This window comes from Drosophila hydei, unplaced genomic scaffold (genome assembly GCF_003285905.1).
Source record: "Drosophila hydei strain 15085-1641.00,03,60 unplaced genomic scaffold, DhydRS2 tig00000172-arrow-pilon, whole genome shotgun sequence".
Taxonomy (NCBI): domain Eukaryota; kingdom Metazoa; phylum Arthropoda; class Insecta; order Diptera; family Drosophilidae; genus Drosophila; species Drosophila hydei.
In genome coordinates, this window is record NW_022045682.1 from 4173313 (window position 1) to 4200831 (window position 27519).

The 27519-nt window shown below is 35.1% G+C and overlaps 2 protein-coding genes across 2 annotated transcripts in view; both read left to right on the plus strand.

Moving 5' to 3' along the window:
• LOC111591966 (protein bunched, class 2/F/G isoform) overlaps positions 1 to 27519 on the plus strand; it is a 122711-nt gene that overhangs the window by 50473 nt on the left and 44719 nt on the right. The window lies entirely within an intron of this gene.
• Positions 12917 to 13918, plus strand: LOC111591965 (membrane steroid-binding protein 2). Its single transcript, XM_023303909.2, has one exon. It carries the CDS (start codon positions 13035 to 13037, stop codon positions 13830 to 13832), a length of 798 nt encoding a protein of 265 aa, XP_023159677.2. The 5' UTR covers positions 12917 to 13034; the 3' UTR covers positions 13833 to 13918.

The window sequence follows — 27519 nt, forward strand, 5'->3', positions numbered from 1 at the left end:
CTCTCTGGCTCGTTCGCTAGTTGTCTGTCTATTGTTGTGATTGCTGCGAGTTCACCACAAATACAACACACTTCACCTTACCAGAGCTCACCACTTGTTTAGCAGCGATGACCCAGCCATTTGCTTGTATTTGTATTTATGCTAAACATATGCGCAGGCGCCTTTTGCAGCAGTAGCACATATCATGTGTGTATGTATTATAAACCATTTAATGTGCTCTCTGTATTTATGTATGTATACGCGCGGGATAGCGCGGCCCAGTAGCATGGGCTAATTAGTGTGTGTGTGCGGCGCTGCTTGGGTACGGGCAACCACCCACACAGACACAAACACATACACAGAGACATGCACACGCACATTGCCTGGGCGCTTTTGCCTAATCAAAAGCAATTGCAACATAAACTTTTGCGCGCGCTCACGCTCCCGCTCTCACGTTCACGCTCACGTGGCAGAAATGAACTTGCAGCCAGAGAGAGCGAGAGAATGACTGTGTTTGTTTGTGTGTGTGTTGCTGCTGCTTGCGCTCATCTGCATGACCGATGAACGCGCCAAACGGGTAAAACACAAAAAAGCTACCCTCAGAGTGCTGCTGCGGCTGTCAATCTACACTTTGGCTTCTTTCTAACCAACAAACAACACACACATAAGCACAAAACAGAGGCAAAGCAATTCTATGCGAATAAGTGAAAAATAAATTATAGATAAATATATATTTGTATTTAAAATAGCGTGAATAACAAAAAATTCGCTAGTTAACGCTGCCGCGTCTTATCTCGCGCCCCTGCAGCAAGCAGCAGTAGCAGCTCGCCCGTGTGTGTGTGAGCGTTTTTTCATTGGTATTGGTGGCAAATGCGGAAGTTGTCGTCGCTGCCATCGTCAGTCTTCGTCGGACTTCGCAAGTGTGCAACGCAGTTGCTTACATCAAATCAAAAAATAAAAATAAAATAAATATAAAAAGCAAAGTGCAAAGTAATTTGTGTTACATAAAATTACAACAAAAAATTTAAATTAAATAAGATTAAATTAATTAGAGCTGTGCAATTTTTTGTTAATATTATTAAACGTACAAAGCGTAATCAAAATTCATTAGCAAACGTCTCAGCCCTAAAACTCGACCAGGCGTCCGTTTCTACTCTCACGCGTTCGCTCTTCGCGCGCTCTCGCTCTCACTCTCGCTCTCATACACACACATTCTTGCTCAGTGTGCGTGTGTGTTTGTGTGTGTTGCAGTAATTAAACGTGCGTGCACAGCCAGCTCCCTCTTGTGCTTCCCTTTTGCTCCATATAATCTTTCAAACACACATACAACTCCGCTCCCCCACCCCTCACATTACAGTTATTTTAGCAGTTCTCTAACTGTTTCGCGCCTATTTCGCCTATTCGTTTCTATTTCCGTTCGTCGTGTGGAACAAGCAACAAAAATTTCATTCATGGAAAACAAAAACAATCTAGAAATTGCCTTTAATAACGGAAATATATTTATTAAAAGGTAACGAAAATTCATTTTTATTGTTCGAAATTAAAGTTTTTGTTTCGATTTTGAATTGTTTGTTTGACAAAATTCTGAAACATATTTATGAACATTGAACCTCGACATAACATTCCTATCTTTAATCCTTAATCTCTCTACATTCATATGCAATTTGTATATAAAAAAAAGGACTATTCAAGGCTACGCATGCGCTCTATTTTAATAGTTTTATTTTCAGGGAGACTTTTTAGTGTTATATAACAGTTTGTAAGGTCAAAGTGAAAGTGATTTAGCTGAAGGTCTAGCTAGGAATTTTAATTGCAGCTCATTTGCGAGCTACTTATTCTGGTATTTTTTAAATTGACATCGACTTTGTTCAAGGTTCAAACAAAGTTGTTAAATGCTTGTTAAGTGATACTCAATGCAACTTTATAACATATCAAGTTAGAAATAGTATTACCATAGGTATTTGCTGATATTTAGCTGGGAATTAATTGATTTAAGCATAACTAGTTAATGGAAAGTTTTAAATCGAATTTATATATATTTGTACATCAAAATATAAAACTTCGAAATCAGTTAACTTCTTGGAACTATAATTAAATATAATATATAATATATTCAACAAAAACAATTTGGAAAAAATACATTTCAAAAACAGGAAAAAAGAGATAAAAATTATTATGATTGAATAAAAGAAGAATACAAATAATTGAAATAAAATTTATAAAAAAAGGTATAAAAAAAATAAATAAACAAAAATTAAAAATAAAAATAAATAAAATTTAATTTGTACTAATGTACTAAAGTCAAAACTTCTGCTCTACATAGATAGACGTATTCAGCACAATTATTTATTAATTTTTCCCTTATTAAACTGAATTATTTTGTCATATTGAACAAGTTCCCAAACCAATTACTGAAACAGCTGTATAACTGTGCGTTTAGCAGTTTTTACTCCCAAAAATCGATGATTCCTACTACAATTCCTTTGTATACCCAAAAGCAAACTAGTTCAGTTCCCCTAGTTGTAAGTGCTATCATTAACATGTTTGGCAGAACCCATAAAAGTCAACATATGAGCACGCCCCCACACAAACTACCCCCGAAATTAATTCATATAGATAAACTCTGGTAGAGCATGCGAGGTTTATCTATAAACACGCGCCCAAGGTCGATGCTTTGGCAACGTCTTCCTGCTAGATAAAGCCAGTCAAAAGTCACTAGTAGAGCAGCAAAGAAGAGAAACAATAGTCCAATGTCATGTTGTGTGGGTGTCCTTAACGTCCGAAATAGCCTTCGTCAATCAAATGGCCTTTTGCATAGCTCGCGATAAACCCCACTCTGAGTCGCCTCATCAAATTGCTTTTCCAATAATTTCGCTTGAACTTGTTTGGATTTGGATCTGCATATATATATATATATGCAGATACATAGTATATATATATAGTACGATACAGGTACGTCAGGGTCGTTGCATCAATTGAACTGTGCAACATGCCTCTCGAAGCAGCATTTAAATCAACAATTCTTACTCGTATTACCTGAATTGTCCATTGATTTTGCTCAATTCTATTGATTGTGTCTCTCTCCCTCTCTCTCGCTCTCTCTCTCTTTCTACTCTCTGTGTTGCTGTTCATTCATTCAGCTAGGCTTTCTTATTCTATTTTTGTTTTGCATAAGTTAAACATGTGTGCTTGCGCTTCTCGACTATGAAATACCCTGCAAAATATATCTATAATATGTCTTAGTTTATCGAATAAGTTGAAATTGAAAATTGTTTTATTGCATAATTTATATAATATAAAAATTTGTTGCTACTATCTATACAGGCAGAGTTAATCAACCAACTGTTGATAGGTATGTCTTCTACATGAGTCTATTAGAGAGAATATTGTGTATACATACATACAGACATATATAACTTTTCTCCCTTTATATACCCCATACAGGGTATATATTGAAATACATTGTCTTGCAGTACGGTCGTAGTCGTTGTCATCGTCGTCGTCGACGTCGACATTGTCATCTTTCATGGCTTCGTTTTCGATTACGCAATGCTCACTTGATTGTTGAAGTTTATTTCATTCAGTTCCACATTGTGGATTTTCGTTGCCAAAAACAACAACGACGACAACAACAACAACAACAGATTGCGAGCAACCCCTTTTTGGGCTTCCTTTGTTTGACGCTGCGTATACGCAATATTTTTATAACTCTGACCACATTTCGTAGCATTCAGGCAGGGTGACCTCAACCTAAGTCAACACACCCCTACACAGAAAAAAAATATAAAAATTGCCAGCTGGAATAACAGCCATAGAGAATAACTCAAATGTCAATTTAAACATTAGCTTTTCATGATCATTATGATCATTATGATGATTTGGCCAAAAGCAAAAATGTTGCTAATTCTTAATGCCCTGTAAACTAAAATGAAACTCTTTAAGATAGGCTAATTTAAACTGAGATTAAGTATGTATTCGGGGTAATAGAAATTTACCTTCAAGTTAATCGAATAGGCAAACACAAAAGCTGGAGCTATGAAACTGAGTATGCAGTGGCTCTTAGCTACCTCAACAATTACCCATATACAACAGCTATAAACATACTATCAACAATTACCCATATACAACAGCTATAAACATACTATTTCATTACTTACAATTTCTAACTATTCCATGACTATGAAATATATCTTATAGCTGCCATATGGAAAAATGAGTTATGATCAAAATTTTCTTTATATATCTAAAGCCTGCTTCTCTATTTAACACGTTTGTATATACATACACAGGGTATTTTGTAGTTGTTCACTTAGTTATTGCTTTTCGCTTGAATGCAATTTTATTGTTGCGGGTTTTGCTGTTTGCCTGTTTTGGCATTTTGGAAAATGAATTTGAGATTTTGCTATGCTGATAATTTCGGCATTTATTATAGACATTTTTCAATTGTTGTTGTCGATATTTGTTGTTGCTATTGAGCTACCCACTTTGATGATAGGCTATTGGCCGGCCACGTCCCTTGAGGTAGATCTCTAACATCTGCCATAAGATTGCGCCACACGTTAATTTAACTAATGGCCCAGCGGCCCATTAAGAAGACACGACTTTTTGCCTGCATATATACATATATCTGTAGACGAGTATATATCTGTTCGCATTTGCGTCAGTTGTGTGGAACTTTATGAAATTAATCGACTCGCAGCGGTTTCTTTTGAGTGGATTAAGCGATAAATTTGGCTATGGGAGGGGGCCGTGGACAGCGGTTAGAAAGGCATCAATTGATATTTATTGACTTGCAAATCGTATCGATTGGCTGCCTTAAAGATTTCTGGAAAGAATTCTAGAGTTTACATTATAGGTTAGAGTTAATTAAACGTTGGGTGTGTTAGTTGTGTGCGCTTTATGGTCTTAAACTTATATCTTAGGCAAGCTTATGCAGTAAAGAAGAAAGTTAGATTATTATGTATAATATATTATATAAAAATATTATAAAAGTATTATATAAACATATGTTTATTATATATAGAGTAGATATATATAGAGTAGAGATGTATAACCTAAGCAATATAGCAATTAGGCAACTGCTTCATGACTTTCTTAGACTTTTAACCATTGTTATTAATGGAATTTAAGAATTCTAGTAAAAGAAGAGCTTTTTTCAATGTAGTTTATTTAGTGACTTTTGAAGTTGTAGTAAATTAAAAAAATTGCAGCTTCCAGATTGAAATAAGTTGATGAAAAAACTAAATTTGAATAACTTCAGTTAAGTTTTAAGTTCAAGCTTTTAATGAAGTTTCACTTAAAGTTATTCTAACAACGTTTATGCTGCTTTCAGAAGCTTACAGTGCAAGCTTTCATTTAAGCTTAACTTTAGGCTATTCTCACATTGTATTTAGCTTTCAAAAATACCAATAAATTAAAACTGATTGAAACCCTAATGAGCATTATTCAGCTGATATCTAAACCCTGTTTAATATTATACCAACTCACACATACTCCTAGTAATAATGGCCTCATTTGCTGTCATTTGTAAAGTGTTTCAAAATATATAACTTTTGTGTTCCAATCTTCCGGTCTATAAACCAATTTAACGAAAACTACATATGCTTGTTGCACTGCACATGGCTGCAAACGTTGAAAATATCGAGTTGGCCTCGAACTATTTGGGTCACATTAAAATCTTTTATATGCTGTGCAGTTATTTATTGCTCATACGCAACGTGCCACAAAGCTAAAAGAAAAAATGTATTAAATTTCTTGTAGCTTAGCACTCGCATTGAAAAGTGAAATTTGATAAGAGATCTTTAGCGAGCATGCCCCATGTGGGGTTGTGGCAGCTGCCGCTGCTGCTATTGGTAGCAATAAACTCTAATAATGTTCCATAAAAACGAAATGTACGTGCCGCTGCTGGGCTAGAGCAAAAAGAAAAAAAGATGTAAATTTGGAGCTGCCACTGCGTCTGTGGCTGCCTCTTCTTGTTGCAACAAAGAACTTAACTCAAATGCCAACATGTGCGCCGTTTTGGTTGTCTCACATTTCCTTTGTGGCAGCCAACTTGCAGCTGCCGCCCACTTGCCACATGCTACATGCCACATGCAACATATTCAGGTCAAGGTTGCGCTTGCTGCTGCGAAATTTTTTCCTATTTTCTTGGAATCTTTTTTTTGCGCTTTGCTCTCTTTTGTGTTGTTGCAGCAATGCGCTTTTAGAACGTTGACGAGTCCTTTGGCAGCGCCCTTGCTGCTATATTGTGGCACAGCGCAATGACGCGTAGCACATATACACGCACACACACAGATACGAATACTGTTCACATAGATACTCTACTACTACTGCCGCTGCTGCTGCTGCTTGTAGTTTGCATAATTTCGTTATTCACATTTAATGCGCGCTTTCAACGCCTTGATTTTTGCTTCGTGCTTTTGGGCTCCTTTATGATGTGCATAAATTTTACGCTTCAATGCGTTTATTGCTCTCATCTACACATATACGTTTTGTATATTTGCCAGTCCTTTGACAATTTGCGCTATTTTTGTCTATTATGCGAAAATTATGCGTAGCTTCTGAATAGAAATATAACTTGAGCAATAATGTCTTTTGCGAGGGGGAAAACTACTTTTGCCATTCATTCATCTCTTATTGGGGTAGTTAAGCCAGCAGACGCTAGCTGTGCGTTAAGGAAAAGTATTAAGAATTAAAAGTAGCAATCAAATTAAAAGCTTTCATGTGCTTTATCGTTGTGTGAGGAGCTTTCATGTTCAAGAAAAGCTTTTAGATTTCTAACAATCAATTAAACTAATGCAAATTTAAATGTCTTAAGATAAACTCTTAGTTATCTAAGTTATCAAAACGTTTTTGTTAAATGGATTGGGCCTTTGTGCACAAGTCTTGAAATTCAGAGTTGAAATTTTACTTAGCTAAGTTATAACAAAATGCTACCAGAGTTATTTCTATTTTATGCCTTGACTAATTGCTTATAAGAAGAAAAATCGCATAGAGCAAGTCAGACGATTCTAATAGGGAGTGTTCGACTTAGAGATGCCTGAACCCTGCGCAGAACTACTGTTCCATGTCTATTTTATACAAATATTTCAATAAAAATATAATATAAATATATTTCAATATATATATAAATATATACTTGATTTGGTCTTCCAAGCCTTCTGCTGCCTGTTGCATACATTTTCAAAAAAACATTTCTTTAAAAGTGCAAATTCCGGTATTATAAAAACTCTAAAGCAATCTAATTTCCAAATCAAAAAGTATTCATACTAAACATGATATTCTCAAAAATATTCAAGTTTTAAAAATATATTAAAGCTCGAAAATAAATAAAAGAAATATTTCTAAGCCTGAACTACTCCATTAAATTTAACAGCTTTTATTAATAAATGAATTTATATAGTTAGTTTGTCTGCTGTGCTTACTAACTGTTGCATAAATCCAAGCAAACTTTCCATTGAGTCTTTCAGCTACTGCTGCTTCTTCAGCATGTATAAATATACACATCTAAGTCAGCCACGATTCTTATGCTAAGTACGGTTATCCTTGTCAAAACTGACATTTCCTTCTTATGTACATAGAGTATATATGAAATTCTTAATTTGAGCTGCCTTTGGCCCAAAGCCTTGTGTGGGCGAGCAGCCTTGGCAGCAGCAGCATTTCACATATATACACATACACATTTTGTATTTTGTATTTTGTATTGTGCATTCCATTTGAATAGAGATTTGCTTTATATGAATACATTTACATGGCAGGATCTTCGTCCCACGTTGGGCGCCAAAGCTCATTTTCATTTTCATTTTCAATTGAGTGCCGAGTGAGGCTGTAAGGCTGTGTTTGTGCGCGCTGTTGTCCAAGGTCTCTTGCCTTAACAACTCTGGTGCTTGTCGTGCACTTGACAACCCTACCCTAACACACACACACACATACACACTCGCACTCGCACACTCAAATGCTACGTCAAGTGCCCACACACTCAGAACGTGACTTGTTTTTGGTCAAAGTCAAAGTCAGGGTCGTCGTTCAACGTTCAACGTTCATTAAAAAGGGCCCTAAAATTTGAAAATCTCGACTGTCTAATAAGTGACCACAAAGCACCTGCCTGCCGCTCCTCTATACACATCAAGTGGGCCAACTTTGGCCTTGCCTTCAGTTCTATACTCCCACCCCATAATAATCTGTGTATGTAAATGATTTTGTACACTCTTTAGGGCATTTCAAATAATTCATCAAATATGTCACACAACGTCTCAGATCGTTGCACTATATCCGTATTAAAATATTTTATTAGAATACCCATTCTTTATACTTAGATATGTATACATCATATAAGAATTAGTAAACATAGATATTCCTTATTCTCAAGATCTTTTATAAACTATAATTCTATAAAGCTAGATCTTTAAACTATGTTATGTATATCTTCTCAAAAGTTGATACATAGTTCAGTTCCCTATTTTCTATAAAAATATAATCGTTATCCTTCTAAATAGCAGAAAGCTTTACTTGGGAAATGACTCATAACAAAAAATTCCTTAACTAATTCAAAGAGACTAAAACTCATTTAAATACATTTATATATCTAGCAATAGATAAAAAGAACTCTTGCAACAATCACTTGTTAATAAAATTTCAAATAAAATTTCTACTAAGCCACAATTTCTCTAAGGGTATCAAAACTTCGACCTTTCACGCGCTCTTTTATATATATATTTATTTTATTATATTTTTATATATATATTTTTTTGGTTTTACATTCTCTCGTTGATTTAATTTTGCATCTAAAGCACGTGTGCTTCGGCTTGTTGCTGCCTTAATTAAATATGTTAATTAATTTCGTTGTAAACACAATTTTTCTTTTTCAATGTTTTCTTTAGTGTTTTTTTTTTATATTTTTGGTGTTGGCCGCTCGCCTTATCATGGCGGCAACATCGTTTTCATTTAGCTCGTGCTTGTTGCTTGTTGTGTTTTACACTTGTAAAAGTCGCACAGAGATGAGGGGGCGTGGCACTTGACAGCCCAGCTGTCATAATTCCAAAACCAAACTGTCAACGTGTGCGCCATTTGTTGCCAACTGCCTCACTCTCACTGCCTGCCTGACTAACGACCAAGTTTTTAGAAAATAATCAACATATTTCTGTCTGTCTGCTTGTCAGTGTGTGTAGTGGCTATAGTAGGATGCTTCAAGAGAAACTGTATATATTTTTTTTTTAATTAGTTTGAAAGTCTACTGAGCGTTGATCTGTCTATTTTCAATTTTAAGCTTCATTTGCTTATTTCTTATATGTTGCTATACAGTGAAGCCCACGTCATTAAACATATAGTTTCTATCTTATCTAGTCTTTTTATAAGCTTACGTTCCATACTGACAAAATTTGACGCACTTTATGTAGATATGCATTGATTTCTGATATAATATAAATATAATTTTTATATCATTTTAATATATTTCTATCAAGTTTCCACGATGATGATTATATATTCTATAGCGAGAGAAATTAATGCATTTGCAGTTGCGTACTTTTTGCTTAAAAAGCTCTACAGCAGACGTAAACTTAAGCTTAAAAGCTCAGCGCGACGATTCAGCTGCGTGTGTTCTAGGCATTGAGCTCAAGCTTATGCAATTTTGAAGGATGCGAGTGTATTACAGTGGTGTCGCAGACAGTGCTTACACGCTACTATCTACTGCGCTTACACTCGTTCTTTCTCCCTCTCTCTCTTTCTCTTTCTCTATCTGTGTAATTTATGATAGCCGCGCAACGAGGCAAACGGAATGTTAATTAACTGCTTGGCTCATATGAATAAATGTCTCTGATTATGAAGCATGCAATGCCTATCAACACACACACATATACACACACAGACACACACACACACGCCCACCTGCTCGATATGAAATTGGCAAATTTTTTGGTACAATTTTCCATTGATTGAAACTGTTGGCAATTGCTTTGTAATTGAATTTTCGCTTCTGTTTTTGGTTTTTGTTTTCGTGTTTTCATTTGAAACGTAAACAATTTCTTCCCTTACGGTTAACAGTTGCAATATGTAAAGTGCACGGCTAACACAACAACAACAACAAATACAATAACAACAATAACAATAAACAACAGCTAAAAACAACAACAGAATAAATGACAGCAACTGCTAACATGCATGTTAAATTTACAAAATGGCTGCGTCGTTAGCCCACAAAATGGCGGCTAGCAGCAACAGTTGCAGTAGCAGCAGCAGCAGCAGCAGCAGTTCAGCAACAATGCTGCAGCAACAACAGCAGCAACAGCAACAACAATCGAACATTGGCCTTATGACCGCTTCCGTCATACAGCCCGACTATTTACTGAATAATGATCGCGGTTTATTTAAGGTTTATTGTTTTATCAAAGATTTTATTGGGTAAGTAAAACTCATAACAACGTGTAGCTACAGTTTACACTCGGAATAAACAATATTGTTGATATATAGCAAATATATATATAGGCATATGTGTACATATATATAGATTATATGTATATTTATAGAGTTCAATCGTAAAGTTCATGGAAATTGAAATTGGCTAAAGAAAATTGCGCAAGCATTGAGTCTTGATATAATTTATTAAACATATATAGAAAGTATAACCAATAACACTGCACTATTGGTAGATGAAGTGAAGTAATCATAGAATAACATTCGATATGCTCTATGAAATATTAAGTATACGAAGATTGTTTCTTGAATCTATGCTATGCAGACTTTAAGATATGGTAATTCATAAAGAATTAAAGCTAGCCATACAAATGCTGTTACAACTGGGAATGATAGAGAAAATTTATTCTAAATATTAAGTTTGCTGAATTTACCGAGGTATCATATCTGATATATTTCTGTTAAACATTTATGCGAAAAGGAGCTTGCAATGAGTTAGGCATCGAGTACAGTATTATCTTTATTGAAATGCTAGCTCCCATTACATTACAACCTATTAATAATGGAAATTCAGTGTAGAATGATTTTGGGGGGCAGAAAAATGCTTGACAGAGCGCATAAATGATATATATTCTTGAGCTAGAGACGTGAAATATTATACAGCGGCTTTTCACAGGGTTCAGTGTATCTGCTTGTCGGCTATTTCCGACTAGAGCACTTTTACTTGTTAAGCAATATATTTACAATTTTAATAAAATACATTAATTTTATATTAATAATTAAGTTTGTCGAAGAATATGAAGAATATGCCAGTAATGTGAGCTTGAAGACTTCACTTTTTATATCACATAAAGACTTTTATTGGCATGGAAAGATTTGATAGTAAAATTAATGCCAAAGTATTATGAATTTGTATAATAATAAAATTAAAATTAATAAAACATAAAACGTAATAATATCTCTAAGATTAAAGTTGATATATAGAGAGTATGTGCCTAATAGTTAGAAGCAAAAAATTATGAATTAAATTATAAAAAAATTTAAAAAAAAATAGATGCATTCTATACTAGTGAAGAGCTATAACAACTATTTGAAAAAAGTCTTTATAGAACTCTAAGCTACTCTAAATATTTATATCTTAACCACACACAGTAGCTGCTACTGCTGCACACATGTTTAAGCCCGAAACTAAACACATTCTGCTCTGTTTTTTTGTTTATTTGTTCTTTTCTCATTGTTGGCATTGCCTTAAGTCCAACCTCTGTTTTGTCCTAATGAACGCAGCACCCTGTATTTGAAATATGTTTTTGCCTGTGCTGGCGCTTATCATATGACACTTGTGTTTGTGTTTCTCTCTCTCTCTCTCTCTGTGTGTGTTTGTATGTGTAATTCATATTTAATCAACTGATAACTGCATAATAAAAATATTTGTGTACACTTTGTGTCAACGTCTCTCGCGTTTTCACTCTCTTTGAAAACATTGTCAGGCAGCTGGCTGACTGCTCGCATTGCTGAACTCCTGTTATTCCCGCTGCCATTATCACCTGCTACAAGTGGGTCTGGTAGTGTGGCACTTGTCTGGCCTGATATCATTTTGATACGGCGCCGCTGGCTGTTATCAACGCAAATATTTGTTTACTACGCACTGCGCAGCTGTCAACTGTGAAGACAAAAAAAAATGTAAAAATAAGTTTAATAAAAGAGCATTTAAATTAAGCAATTAGCATCGGGATTTTTGTTGTTTTTGGTCAGCTTGATCCAGTATTTTGTCGTTCAAAAGTAAATAATTTAGAATTCTTTATAAAGTGGGGACGATTCAGAATAAAAATGTTATTGAAAAATGTTGAAATGTGATGATAGGAAGAAGTGATTGATCCAATATGATTATAGATTCTGTAGTAGATGATAATCTTGTTGTAAATAAGTCGAAAGGAACTGTCTTTATATATATATATATTATATTAAGCACTTTACTTATCACAAGCAGAGAGATGAGCGCAAATAATAATTTTATTTAATAAAGAAAAAGGATTTCTGCTTCTTTTTCTTTTCGAAATACTTTTAGTATTTCTTTGATTTGATTGAGATTTACAACATATAAAGAGTCGGTTCAAAAAATAACGCAATTTTTGTGTTTTCGTTTCTTAAAATTTTTTTTATTTATTCTTAAATATCTATTTTGTGCACTCTTCAAAGAAATCATATATTAAAACTTTTGTTTAGCATTTCTCCAATTCTCAAAACATTTTAAAAATATATTGTGATCCTGTTCAGCTTCTCATTTGATGCCGTCCTTTTATGGTCCGCTACAGTTTCGTTAATAGAAAATAAGTCAGCTAAAGGCTCGTTCTACTCTTCATGGAAAACATTTCATATTTAGTATATAGAAACATTTAAAAATAAATGTTTCAATAAATGGTTCAATTACCTTTGCCACTTGCCGATCCCAAAATTAGTTTTCAATTCATATCCAGCTCCAGCTCCAGGTTGGCCTTGAAACTCCATTATAAATCGTTTACTCTAGTGTCGTCGTATTTCGAAAATCCAGTCACACGCAAACTACATATAGAACAACATATCAGTTCTCGTAAATAAGTTTTTCTACTTTTCCGAAAAGGTGAATCCATAGATGAAATTCGTCTAACATGGCCGAGGAGAGTGGAGTGTTTGGTGCCTTTTTGATATTTGGCCTAATTGTGGTTGGCTATATATTTTGTCACTGCTATCAGAAGTTGAGGCAAGCTGTGTGCGGCGGGGAGAAAAAACCCAAACAGGAGCAGGCTCCGCCGCCAGAGTTGCCACCGTTTCCGTTTAGCCGGATGACAGCCAATCAATTGCTCGATTACGATGGCACCCGTCGAGATGGACGAATTCTAATTGCGTTCAAGGGCAAGATTTATGATGTCTCGACGGGCTTGGAAGAGTTCAGTCCGCAGGGCGTGTTGGGCTGTGTGGCCGGCAAGAATTTCTCCGAGTACCTGGAGCGGACTCTACAGCCGCGCGAGACGATCGTCGATTATATAACTCGCTGGGACTCGCTGCTCGATAAAAATTATCCATTGGTTGGGATACTAGTCGAGGAGGAGGACGTACAAGAAAAGGTGGTTAAATCTGAGCAGGACGTCATGCAGCAGCATCTGGAGGATGTTGATAAAGGTGCTAATGATAATAACAATAATGATAATGATGATGATGATGATGACAATGTCAATGACAATGATATCATTGGTAATGGTAATGACCATGGTCATATGGATGATACATTCCTCGATAGCTCCGATGTGCAATTGATCGAATCCACTTTTGAAGATGACGATGCTAGCAATTCAGTAATTGATATTAAGGTCGGCAAAATGCAAGTGGAGGATGTGCCTGCCGAGGCCAAGATACAGGATACACCTGAGACGCCACTCAACGCGGCCATTTCAGAAAAATCTTGTTAAATGTTATTCTATTTTAATGTTTGTGTTGCGTTCCTTATTGTTTCCTTGAGTTAATAAACTGGGCGTTGCTAAGGGTTGTAAAGCGAGTGAGTCTTATTGCAGCGTATTTTATTCGGCAATGTATTCGTATATACACAAATGCCCATAATTAAATTCTATGAGACACGTATATTACGGGACTGTTCTGAAAAGAGATGGGTCATTGCGGGTTTATGTAGAGAAACTGAAGAAAATTTCATTTAAAATGACATTGATCAATTTTAGATGACATTTGCTAGGCAAGCAAAGCCAAAGCAACATGTTCGCAACTTATCTTAATGCTGGAAAAGTATCTTTAGCTCAAGGTAGATTATGTTCAGATAATGCTAGCCTGCATTTCGATACTAACACCCTGAATACATTGAAAAATTCTATGTTTGTTGTGGAATATAAGTTTTTCTCAGGAGTTCGGGTATCTCCTAGTCGTGCAGTCTTCCATAGAGCACTCTTACTTGCTGTTTAGCTTTAATTATAGAGAAGCAAAAGCTCAACTTTAGCTGCATCTTAACTATGTCTAACAAATTATAGATGCAGGCCTACGTAGCTATATATCTCTGTAAATATATATATCAGAGTTTAACTTGATCTTTTTTTTAAAGAAACTTTAAATCTTCTGTAAGAAAATTCTTGGGAATTTTAACTTCGCCCATGATAGATCTTAAAATTATGCAAAAGAAAATTTCATGCTACAAAGGCCATGGCCACTAATTGCGAGCAAAAAAATGTTCTAGACATCAATTGACTGTCCGCCCACTTTTTGACATTTTGAATGCCAAATGTGAAGAGTAGAGAAAGAATTCGCAATTATGAACAAGAACAGGGCAAACACATGACTCATTCAACGGCGAGAACTCAACGCCTGTCAGATGACCGCTGAAATATTGTTGTAAATATTTTAGACTGCCGAATGCCAAGAAGCTGCTAGAAGCATCCCTATATATGGACTTATATAATAGCTAGCCGACACCTGCCCCAAACTAGATGCAAGTTTCATTTTCGTTTTCATTTCACAGCTGACTTCGCACTTGGCTCGAAAACTATTTCCGATTCATTATGCATTCATTTTACTTATTTTTATATTCACATTTACATTTACATTTCATTGACAAGATTTTTGGCTCGCATGGCCGTTGGCCAAAAATGCATTCGATTCTTGACGTCTGCGATTTTGAGTTTATTTATATAAATTTTCAATTGGTTTTGCGCTGTTGCCACACGCTAAACACGCCAATTAATTACAGGCATCTCCTATACATTCGCTTAGTTGCGCCTTTTTGCGTCTTCAAATTGAAATTTGACAACATTTTTCAGCAGTTTGTAAACCGCAAAAGAGAAGACATAAAGCAGGCAAATCCCAAAGAAAATCTATAACTAATACATTATATAGAGTATTTTATAGTCGAGCACTGCTCAAAATTATTTTGCATTTTTATTCAAATTCGAATAAAATTTATTAATTATTCTTTACTTTTGTATCTCTTTGCAGGTGAGCGATAACATTCGATTAAATAGCTTGACTAGGGTTATGTATAAAGCCTCTAGGGTAGGCTGCCGGCAAGCAGTAAGTATACTGTGCTTATACACAAATTGATGGGTATTTGCAGGGCATTGCCATATAACACATGTCCGATAAGAGAAATATAGAAAGTATTTCGACTATTACTTTCAAGCAACATCCATCGTATGTTGTGTTATGTTTTTCTAAACATTCTTTGTATGTAACCTTCAACAAAGCACTTTACAGTGTTGCACAACGAACTAAAAGCGTCTGCAATGTTGCCCTATTTACTTGATATTATTTGGAAAGAGTTTACGCACTGAATATTTCCATGGAAACCTTGCTCTTCGGCGTGTCTGCGCTATCTCAGCTCAACTCTTGCTTTAGCTTTTTACAATATTTGCTTACTTACCGTTATGTCGTCTGATCGAATGTGTTTACCAACACCAACTAAGCCCCCATTGCAAATACGCTTTACACAAACGAAGCTCTTCCATTGAGTTCGAGTTCACTTCAAGTGAGTTAAGTTGAAAGATTATTCTTGTATTTCGAACTGGAGAACAGTGTGTACACACTGGCTGTCTGATATGGTTCCGTAAGTCTTTTGCACAAACTCTGCTAATATTTATGCATATATATATTTATATATATATATATATATATATATATTGACTTGCAATTAAAAACGCCTCACAAATGTTGACTTTCAGCTGCTGTATGAGTGCTGTAAAAACAAAAGCGTAAAGCCAAGTGAGCTAGCAGGAGTAGGTAGAGAGGGAAAGTAGACGAGGCAATGAATAATGATTCAGGCAGCTTGTCAACATTTCCCATTTCTTTTGGAACTTTCTACTCTTTTGTTTTGAAAAAAACTCGTTGTGTATTTTTAGCATACGCATATTGCAATTAAATGCCAATTAGAAAAAAGTGTTGCCAATATATACAAATTATTTGTGGTTTTAGTTTGCTTACGTGCGAAATTTACACAATTCTCTAATGAGCCAATAAATTTAGATTACGTATACGCGCAGGTGGCCCGCTACAGCAATTTTCTTAAATCAAAAGGCAGAGGCACACAGAGTCTCCGCATGGCATGGCATGGCATGCATGCTGCACATTCTCATTATATACCCTGTAGCAAATCAAGTTGATAGAGGGTATATACACATAGGAGATCAAATTATTATCATATGATCTCTAAGCTATGCTCTACAAAAATTCTCTAGCGACTCGCAGACTCGCAGACCTTAGTTTTACAGGATATTTGGCAAGTCAATCAATATAGTTGAAATCTATCTCATTTGTTGCGCTTTGCTTTGCCCAAGTTTTCGACGTATTCACAGCGATAAATTTCACGCTAACTCAACACTTGGCGCTGTTCGCAATTAGCGCTAACCCCCTCTTAATGCCGACTTTTCGTACTCCTCTCGCTGTAGTCCACAGCATATTTAGCTTTTTTTTGGCACATAATAAAATGTCGACGATAGTGCGCGACTATCGTGAACGGAAAACTGCTTTCATCAACAGGTTAAATTAATGATAATCAGCAGCGCAGCAGCTGTAAGTCGTTACGATGTATATATACGATAGGATACGATGTGTTTACGATATATACAATAGATTTTTGCTTCGATTTCAACTATTTGCAAATGACGTCTGCCGTTAGTTTTATTGTTGTTATTTTCTTTTATTTTTGTAAGTGCTTTGTAATCAGGCACACGCTTATCAAATGCTGCTATTCAGCTGTTCTAGCTGATATATTGATTGACTTAATAGTGCTTATAGAGAAGGTCTATATATGTATTCAAATATATAGCGAATTGTTTGTAGTTGTTGCCTTACGTTTGAGTGCTATTAAATACAGTTTGTGCTCACAGGAAGTGCGTTTGTTGATTATTTAGAACGAATGAGCTAAAATCGTTTTTTTTATAATTCGCAACTTGTTTAGGCATTAATTTGGTCTTATATTGAAAATTATGAAATTAAATTTTTTAAAAATAATTTTTAGTTTACTCCGAGCAGAAAAGCATAAATTTCCTTTAAGCATCCCTTATACATTAAATCAAAAATATTTATGTGCTTGTCTATACATATATAGGTATATATATTTTATATCACAAAACTTGAACTCATTCGAATCCGTTCAACTATTTCCATCCATTGGGCCCATAATTCTTATTATTGACTTGTTCAATTCAAAATGTTTTTGCTTTCAAACAAAGACTATTAGAAATACAATTTATTTTTGCCTTTTTTTTTCTTTTGCTTTCAAATTGTCATTCCGCCATATTTCACATTCTATTCCTGTGCTCCTCTTCAGAAATTGAATGATAAAATATATCACATCATATATCATACTTAACGTAAATCAGTTGGATGCGTAACAGGTTCCTCTTTGATTTAGTATTTTGATTTAAATATTTTGTTTGCATAATTTATATAATATATACATTATTATTTGCATGCCAAAAGAATGACAAAATTCTTTTTAGTACAGCTCATAAATTCTCCATTGAGTTTACAATTTCCTCTATTTAAACACTTGATAATTGATGATGATTGCGGTTCAATCAGCCACAGTAGCATATTTTGTGGGCTTGCTAAACCACAGGAAACGCACTATCAATACCCAGTCACACACACATACACAGGCCCACATCCACACCCACAAAGAGCAGATAATAATATCCATATAAATGCTAATTATTATATCGCGGTGATTAGATCACGTTTTGATAAGAGGTTTCTGTCGCAAGCAACTAAACCAACGCCTACCTCAGTCAATAGCACAGAAATGTGCTCTTGATAGCATGAAACCAACTGTATAAAGACTGAGTATATTGATTAGGCAATAGAGTATGCGACAGCTAGAAGAAAGCTAAGATTCAAGGAGTAAGAAGTTTTAAGAAAAGTTAAACTCAAATATTTGTAATTCTAATAAGATTTTTAAAAACTAAAGATTTGCAGCAAATTTTATACTATATTTCCATTTGGTCCTATACATATACTCTATAATAAAAATATAATAAAATATCAATTAAAATTGATTTTAAAATTCGATTTTTTTGCTTTAGCTAGAAAACTTAAAGAGCTGCAGACCTCAGACTTGGCAGAAAATCTTTAGGCAGAAAAGTATGAACAGCATAGAAATATTTAAATTTTCTTATGCCTAGCACATTTCCCTAGTTTTATCCATTTTAATATGTTCCTATAGAGTACAACTCTCAGAAAAATGCTCGTTTTAGGGTATTCGATAGTCGTGCATTCCCGCAAGTGCAGCACACTTCATACTTGTTTTCTGCTAATCATAGATGTTAGGCACTCTTAGTGGTTATCGTACGACGACGTCGCTGCCACTGTTGCTGCCTCAGTCGACGTTGCAGTCGGCGTTCTTATCGTCAAAATTGGCGCCCAGAAAAATGTGAATTTTTCGTTTAGCACCAACGAAAAGTCCGACAGAAAACGAAAAAACGGGAGAGTAAAAATATTTGTGTATTTTTCAAAAAAATATTTTTTTTATTGGCGGCAACGTCACAGCTGCTGCTGACGTCGGCAGCGCGGCGAGCGTATAGCCGGCGTAGACGCCGCAGCCGTTTTTGGATTTTGTGCGCCGCATTTTGTAAAAATCAGTTTTCGGTTCGAATTCAGTAAACAAAAACTTGTCGCCGGCGCGAGACACGGCAAAGAGAATACAAAAAAAAAAAAAAGTACAGAAATAAAAATTGTTGAAAAAAAGTTGTGCTTGTTGTTGCTGTTGCTGTTGTTCGAGTATTTGTTTAAACAATTTGCTATAATTCAAGTTGAACGTACGCGCCAAACAGAAGCAGCTACAAATAGCTAGACAGACACAGATACAAATGCTAATACAGCGACAAATAGCAGCTCAAGTAGCTCGCACAGCAGCCGAACGATCGATGACGTGTGTTAATTGTGGTTGTTCGTATTGCTGCTGTGCGACGCCCTGACCTTGTTACTGCCGTCTCGCAGCACACACACGCAGCCAGCGCGTTTCTTTATCTGTGTATCTGCGAGATACTTGCGCTTAGGCTGAGTTTCTTTCAGACAGCGCCACGTTGCGCCTTTGCCGCTAAACAAACACACAGATACACCATTTCTATCTGTGTCTACGCATATTTAAATATTGGCTAAAAATAGAAAGAAAGAAAAAAGAGAAAAACCAAAAAAAAAAACCTAACGTAAACGCAACGAATTGTGGTATAAATTTTAAAGTTTGCCTCGGCCTTTTGGGTCTATCAATTTTGCCTTTTTGGCTGGTACTTCCACAATTTGTTTTGCATTCGGCACGTAAATAAGTGGGCAGCGCAGCAACGGCTCTTTGTTTATTGTAGTTAACAGTGTTGAGAAACGTTGAAAATACGAAAAGCAAGTGTTGATTGAAGATTTTAAGAGCGGTCAGAATTGTGCACAAAAATCAAATCTGAATAGCAAAAATACTAGAAAATCCTACTAAATATGAGAATATTATAAATGAAATAAGATAAGACTTAACCAGTGTTAATAAATGCCACAATTGTTCAAATATCAGCCAAAGTTGCAAAAAAAAAACCTCATGAAAATGGTCTTTTAATATGCTCTTCAAATAATTTTCTAGTCTGAAATGCAATGTCTAAATATGCCAGTTGCAAGCAATTAGAATCTTGTTGCTTTTTATTTTTAATTAATTTGTTAATATTTATTTTTAGTCAACGCTTCTTAGCGCTTGATTAATTGTAAATTGCTGACCACACAGAGAGAGAGAGAGCGAGGCAGCCGTTCTCTCGCTCTTTCCCAGCTGGATATTTGCTATAAAAATAATGTTAAATTTTTATAAAATATTAGTTGTTGCCATTTGGCACGATGCTAAACAAGTTCCAGAGACGCGCGCGCCAGTAAATATATAAATAAACAGAATCGAAAAACACAAATTGAAATTGAATTTAAAACAATTTGCAATTGCTGAACGCGATTCGTGTCGATTCGTTCATTTTCGCAGATATTTCAGATCAGCAAAAGTGCAAAATAAATAAGTAAATAACAACAACAACAGCAGCAACAACGTTGCTCTGTTTTGATTTGGTTTCACGCTTTTTGTGCTGATTGAATAATAATTAAAACAAAATTTCTTTATATAACAGTTAAAGTGGGGCGTGGCCAGCTAAATACAATCAAAATTTGTGCCAGTGAGTGGGCGAAAAAAAAACACAAAGCAGAAAACAGAAAACATCATAAACAAATAAAAAGCCAGACAGAAATATTCAAGAAAAAATATAAAATAATCAAATTGATTGTCAATTGTCAAAAGTGTGCCAAAAATAGACGCAAAAGCGCTTAGACAAGCAATATAAACCACAATAAAGTAATTGTTGTAGCTGTTTGCAATTGTTCGTCTTTGCGCATTGGTCAAATTCGTTCATCATGCTCAAATATCCGCGCACTTCTTCTTCCACCTCGTCGGGCTACTTCGATGACGATGAGACGCTGATGAATCCGTATCAAACCCCGCCGCCATCGCCGCAATGTGTGCCACAGTATTTGCAGCGGCATATAGTGCGCATGTTCAGCACTGAAGAGTAAGTTGAAAGCAGTGTTGTACAACGTTGCAAGCAGACTTTTCAAACTAATATATTCATTGTATTGCATAGACCATTAAATTGCGTTAGAGCTAGACCGTTATATTTCAATGCCATCGATATAACGAAAACAACGTAGAAAACAGTGTTGTAAAACGTTTAGTGCATTAATTTATCTCATCCAGCTCTGCAACTTGTTCAATACTCGACTTGTTGAGTTTAGCTTGTTAACCTTTGGCTTTTAAATAAAGTTAATAATTACACTAAAACAAAAACTAGTTGACTTAGCCAACAAAACCAGTTCTTGTTGTCCTAGAGTGTCGAAAATAAAGCAATAAAATATTCGAAATATTTTTATTAACTTTATAGTGGACTGGAACAATGCATAAGCTATAGGTAGTTACTCCATTACTTTTTTATCTTTCAGTATCGATTACAAAATTGATAAACTGCGATAAGCAATATCAAATTTGATAATCGACAAGAGAAAAAGCTGTTTTATATGTCAAGCTCTAGAATCTATTCAAATTGTTGATCTACAGAAACATTTGTTTTACTTTAAACAAATATTAGAGCCCAGCTGAGATTTTAAAACAACTTTCACAGTTGTTCGCTGAGGAAAACTCAAGCAAAAACTATCTAAAATCTAAATTCCAAAATGTTTTTTTTTTTGTGTCGCTGTTGTGGGTGTCGCGTTGCGGCTTTATTTTTACCCACAAAATCCTCGTTGCTAGGCTAATTAGTTTCACAGTTTTTTTTCAACACCTTGAAATATAACTGATGAATGTATGCAAATGAGAATTTTGATATGTTTATGTGAATTTTCAATGTCTAAACAATTAATTTAGCATATGCTTGCGAGATTTTCTAGTGTTGTATAGCTCTGTTTGTTTGCGAAGTGTTGGGAAGCGCAAAAGAAATCTCTTGAAATCGATCTCACTGCGATTGACCAACTAAAATTTATTATTATCATTATTTATTTATATATTTTTGATTAACAAATCAATTTGCAAGCATTTTGCGTAATTAATGCGAGTATTATACAAGAAAATATATAAAAGTTAATAAATTATAAAAACGTCTGACGAAATGTGCATTAAATGCAAATTTTCTGACAGCGAAGAGCGCACAAGAAAACTCGCTGAAAAATCAATTATCAAACAGCCAGAGTTGATTGCGTAGACTAGGCAATACCCTGGGAGATGAACTAAAAAGTCATTTTTCTTGTTTAGCTAAAGTCAAATACTCTAGAGCTGAGAGTAGCTGAAAGCGAGGTTTGCTAGAGACTAAATTAAATGTTTGGATTTGGTTACAGTTCTTGCCTTCGTATTTAACCCAACTTATACCAGGGTATATCATATATCAACAAATTAAAATTATAGCTTTTTGCGACTTAATAGCAACAATGCAACAAGCTGACCGCACACTTTCCCTCTTTCTCCCTCACTCCCTCTCTCTTTGCCCGCTTTGTGGGTGGCTTGTGTTTGTTTTAGCAGCCACGAGCGAACAAGTTTAGCCCTCTCGCAGCCCCTCTGCGATTACATTGGGGTCGCTAGCTTATCGCATTGGAATAGCATATTCGCCGAGCACTGTAAACGATAAGTGACTGTTTTTGCAATTGAGAATTATTATTGGATAGTTTGACTATGAAAGGGTGTACGTAACGGCAAAGGGAAATTGTCTTTTTGGCAGACAGAGCAGATGTATGCCATACAAGTGGCACAATCTTATTTAATGTCGTAAAGTCCTTATCAAGCTGTTCATAAATAGCGAATATATTATTCGCTTAGATAGAAGCAGCGCAGTTGACTATAATAAAGTAAGCTCTGTACTAAAATATATACACAAAAATATATTTCAGATTTTGCTGGGTATCTTCAAGTCATTCGTCTCAATTTATTCACAATATATTTCTCAAGCCATGCCATTGTAACTCGCCCGCTCTTTATCTAAGTCATTTAATACTCCTTCGGATCGACTCGCACGTGCCGCAAATTTTCGATCCCCTAATTCCACGCACTGTGGCAACGCTATTAGCATTTGCATTAGATGCCACGCAACTGGAAATTAAGCTGAGAGGCATAGAGATACTTGAATATTTTGAGAGACTTAGCTACTTAACTACTTATTACAGCTCAACTACTGCGCCTCCCCTTTGGCCTACTCAGTCGCAACAATGCGAACTAATTAGACAAGCTTTGCACAAGGCGTTGCCAACTTGTCTACAGAATGTTTTTTATTTGAGTTTTTTTATTTATCAGTGAACCGCCTTGAACTGCGTCTAAACCCTCTCCCTCTCGCTCTCTCGCTCTCTTTCTGTATCTATCTCTCTCTGATTGCCGTTCCAATCTAAAGTGGAACTCGACTACAGCAAATAACACCAGCCACGCCCAGCCAACAACCAAAAGTGGGCGTTCATAGTTGCTTTTGTTTTTGTTTGGTTTTTTTTTTTCAAATTTGTTTCTTGTGCATTTTGTGTCAACGGCCCAAAAGGTAAATGCACGCGCGTGCCCGCCCCCTTAACGACCTTTGACCTTTTCGTGCCGCAGGCTTTTAGCCTGTTCGCTCGCCGTCTCTCTCTCTCTCTCTCTTTCTCTCGCTTACTCGCTTGATTAGTGTGCAGTCAGTTGGAAAAGCAGCGTGAAAACCCAAACACATGTTCCATGTGGAAGCTTCTGCGCTGCGGCTTATAAATATGTTATCGATTACTTTTATTTTTAATCGAAATCATATCGGAGATGGGTTGAGATAGCAGCTGGATGTATGAAAAATTCTTAAATTAAATTAAAGAAATTAAAGAGATTTTTAATGTGAAGTTCTTGGGTTGTAAGTATTTATTATTTATATATATATATATATAGAGAGAAAAATAGAAAATACCAAATATCAAAATATATAAATATTGATTTAATTTATATATTAATTGCGATATCTGAAAAGTTTTAAATTTATGATAATATTAAATTGATATAATTTTATACGTTCATAAGATTGTCAAATCTAGAAATTTGCAGCTCATATTAGGTACAGGATAGCTCGAATTTGTGGTATATAGGGACATATAGGTAAATAGGTACATATGTAAATGGTATAAAGGTATATATATATTTCTTATAATATACAGTTACATAGTATATGAAATATAAATAAATGATATATTGGTACATAGGTACTTAAAGGTACATGGCATATGGTATAGCAATTAATCTTATACTTATGATTATAAGAAGTTATATATTATACATACTTGTACTGCCATGTACCTATATAAGAAGTACCTGTGCGTACCTATGTACCAATATAACATATGTCTTGTATGATAGATAGTACTGCCATGTACCTATATAATAAGTACCTTTGCGTATGATGGATAGTACATAAATTATAAGCAATTGCTTTATAAATATATAGGTACATGGTACTTAATAAATAGGTACATGGTACATAACATATGGATACATGAGACATATGTGCTTAGATACTTAATATATAATTACATAACTTGTAGGTACATAATTGTACAGCTACATGGTATAGGTACATGCTATGCATATGCATTCAGACTTCTGTTTGAATTCTTTTAAATGTACCATAAAATAAATCATATTTAAGACAGATTTATGCCTCGTAAATAAATAGAGCAGAAAACAAAGCCAAAGTAATTAAAGATGTAATACGCAAGAATTTACAATTTAATTCCATTCAAAGATATTATATGATTTTTCGTCTAGACGAAAAATGTAAAATGCGCTGTTTTTATTGCAGCACACCTGAAAAACAACACACACTCACCTGGGCAGCTGGCAAAAACAGTTTTCATGGTCAATTCGATTGGCATGTGTGCGCTACACACACACACACACATATGATATAGACCTGTATATAAATATAGTTGTCTATATAAGTCCGATATGCAAAGCCCCATAACGAGCACAGATGTTTGTGTTTTCCATAGGCCTGCAAAATGTTTGTTTTTCTGTTGTTGTATTTTAGCAGCAAACAAATTAAAGCGCAACATTTTGCCACGAAGAAGCAGAAAAAGTATTTAACAATTTTATTTGTTTATTTATGTCGAAATTAACTCTGACCAAAAAGGGACCAGAGCAGCCATAGCAGCAGCACAAGCACAAAGACGATTTCGCAATTAATTACGATCGAGCGGATGAAATTTATTATTTTCATTCAGCGAAGTCAAAAGTTTATTTACCAGACAACTGAAATACCTGTTGAAATTAAGAGTAGTGGGGAGTTTTGGTGGCGAAGAGCGCTAGAGACAGGTAGATCTATGTCTATCTCGATCCCTATCTCTATCTCTATCTCTATCTCTATTTCTATCTCTATCTCTATCTAAATTTCAATCTCTATCTCTATCTAAATTTCAATCTCTCTCTCTCTCCCTCTCTCTCTCTTTGGGTCTCTTTCTCTACCTATATTTTTTCCTTTGCTCAATCTTTACCTTTCTTTACTTACCCCACTCGCTCATCTAACTATACAGGGTATTGCTCCATCGTACCTTCCACTTTACCCTTTATTCCTTCCACCTTTTTGACCTTGTTAATTTACTCCCATATGTTGCTTTTTGTGTGCTGCTCGCATTAAGCGACCACATGGCCCGATCCACAGCCTGTCCTCGCCTCTCCACCCACTCAACAATTACAGCTGGCGCCACATTTTCATGCCCCGGCAGCAAATTGTTATTCTGTTCGATTTATGATATATGCCGTGGCTACCTCCTGGTACTCGATCTGGTTCTGCTTTGGCTTTTGATTCTGTTTATTTTGCTTTTGTTTATTGATTTGGTCAAGAATGGAAAAAGAAAAGGAAAACAAATTGTTTACAATTGCAAAGGTAAACTTATTGATTTCTTCGATTGCGCACAAAATTTATTATGAATTTCTGTTAACAGAATAGGATAAAAAATTAAAGAGAATTTCAAATATATTTTTCACCAATTTTCTTTTTGCTTAATTAATCACATTTTGACATTGAGCAAATGTCAAGGTTAAGGTTGTTGCCGCCTTTCGTTGTTGTTGTAGCCACCCACCGCGACGAAAAGTGTTTTGCGAACAAAAGATTTAACTTTGTTTTATTTGCTTGCTGAAAGCAACAACAAAAACGAAAATTATCTTAGCAATAATTGAAATCTTTTGTTCACAATTTCAGCACAGAAAATAATACAAAAAACGTAGTATTCTAAAGATTACAAAAGCCGCGAATAGCAAGTAAGAAGCTGCGAGAATTTTTGCTTAGCCAGCTAAAAATACCCTGTAATTATGTAATAGAAATATAAATGTCAAATAAAAGATAATAAAATAATAAAAATTATGACTAATTTAACTTTACATGACGAACATAGACTCTACTATAAAATACCTCATGTTCTGCGTATCTGAACTGCAGGGTATTTAAAATACAACAGGCTGTTATAAATAAATCTAAAAATAAAAACCAATTAAATGAATATAGAAAATGCATTAATCAAACTGTGCAAAAATATTATAAATGCCTAATTAAATCATCTATAAAATTAGAATGATGATTGCTGCAGAAAACGAGCTTATCAGCTTAGTAAAAAATATATTTAAAAAATTCGAATGAAATACAATCTTCAATTTGCAACTGTTGATTAAACACAGAGTCAGCTCTATATTTGTAAATGAGTCTTAAAATAATATAGCTACAAATGTTGCATAATATAATATATATACTGTATATAGGATGAGATATATATACATTACAGCTAGGACTTGAAGAGAATTGTGATAGGAACTATAAGTCTGATTCTTTAAAATTTCATAAAGATTAAGATTGATTAAGATGGAATTCTTCACATATATAAATTAATATTTGTAAGGATATATATATACAATAAATATCGTGTATTTTATATAATGAAACAAGCCTTTGTTTACAATCTTTATATATACGTCTCTAGTTATGTCTATAACACATACCTTACAATAGAAATGGCTACTATCTGACATACTATACTCTTTATGCAAATATAGAATATAGTATATCAGATAGTAGATAGTAACCTTCGGTTCCTTCAGCTATTGCGTATATATAAAATACTTTTAACAAACAGCTGAGCTTCCCGACTCACTCCTAACCCAGCTGTACTATCATATCATATCTAAAGGTATATAGTATAGCTTGATTGGTAATACTCACACTTAGCTTTAATTGATTTGACGGCGCACAAACACGTTTGCCTATGCCTAGGGCGTGGCACTTGCAAAGAGGGGCGGCTGACCGGCTCGTCCGGCACGTGAAACGCCGATGATAGCAGTCAAGCGAACAGGTATAAAGGGGAACGCTATGCCTAAAGCGGGGGCATAGGTGGCGTCAAGAGGGTAGCTCGACTATAGCGGGTCAATACGTGCCCAGCAGCACAATTTGTGCATTTCAATTTACGACGCAGCTGGCTAAACGCAACAGCAACTGCTGTTAACATTAATATTACAAAAACGTTTCGCAACGCAGCTGGTCAGTGCTGATAACGATTGATGTTTGATAACAATAAACAACGACGTTTGTTGTTGTTGTTGTTGATTGGCTGAAGACAGCCGCCAGGCGGTCT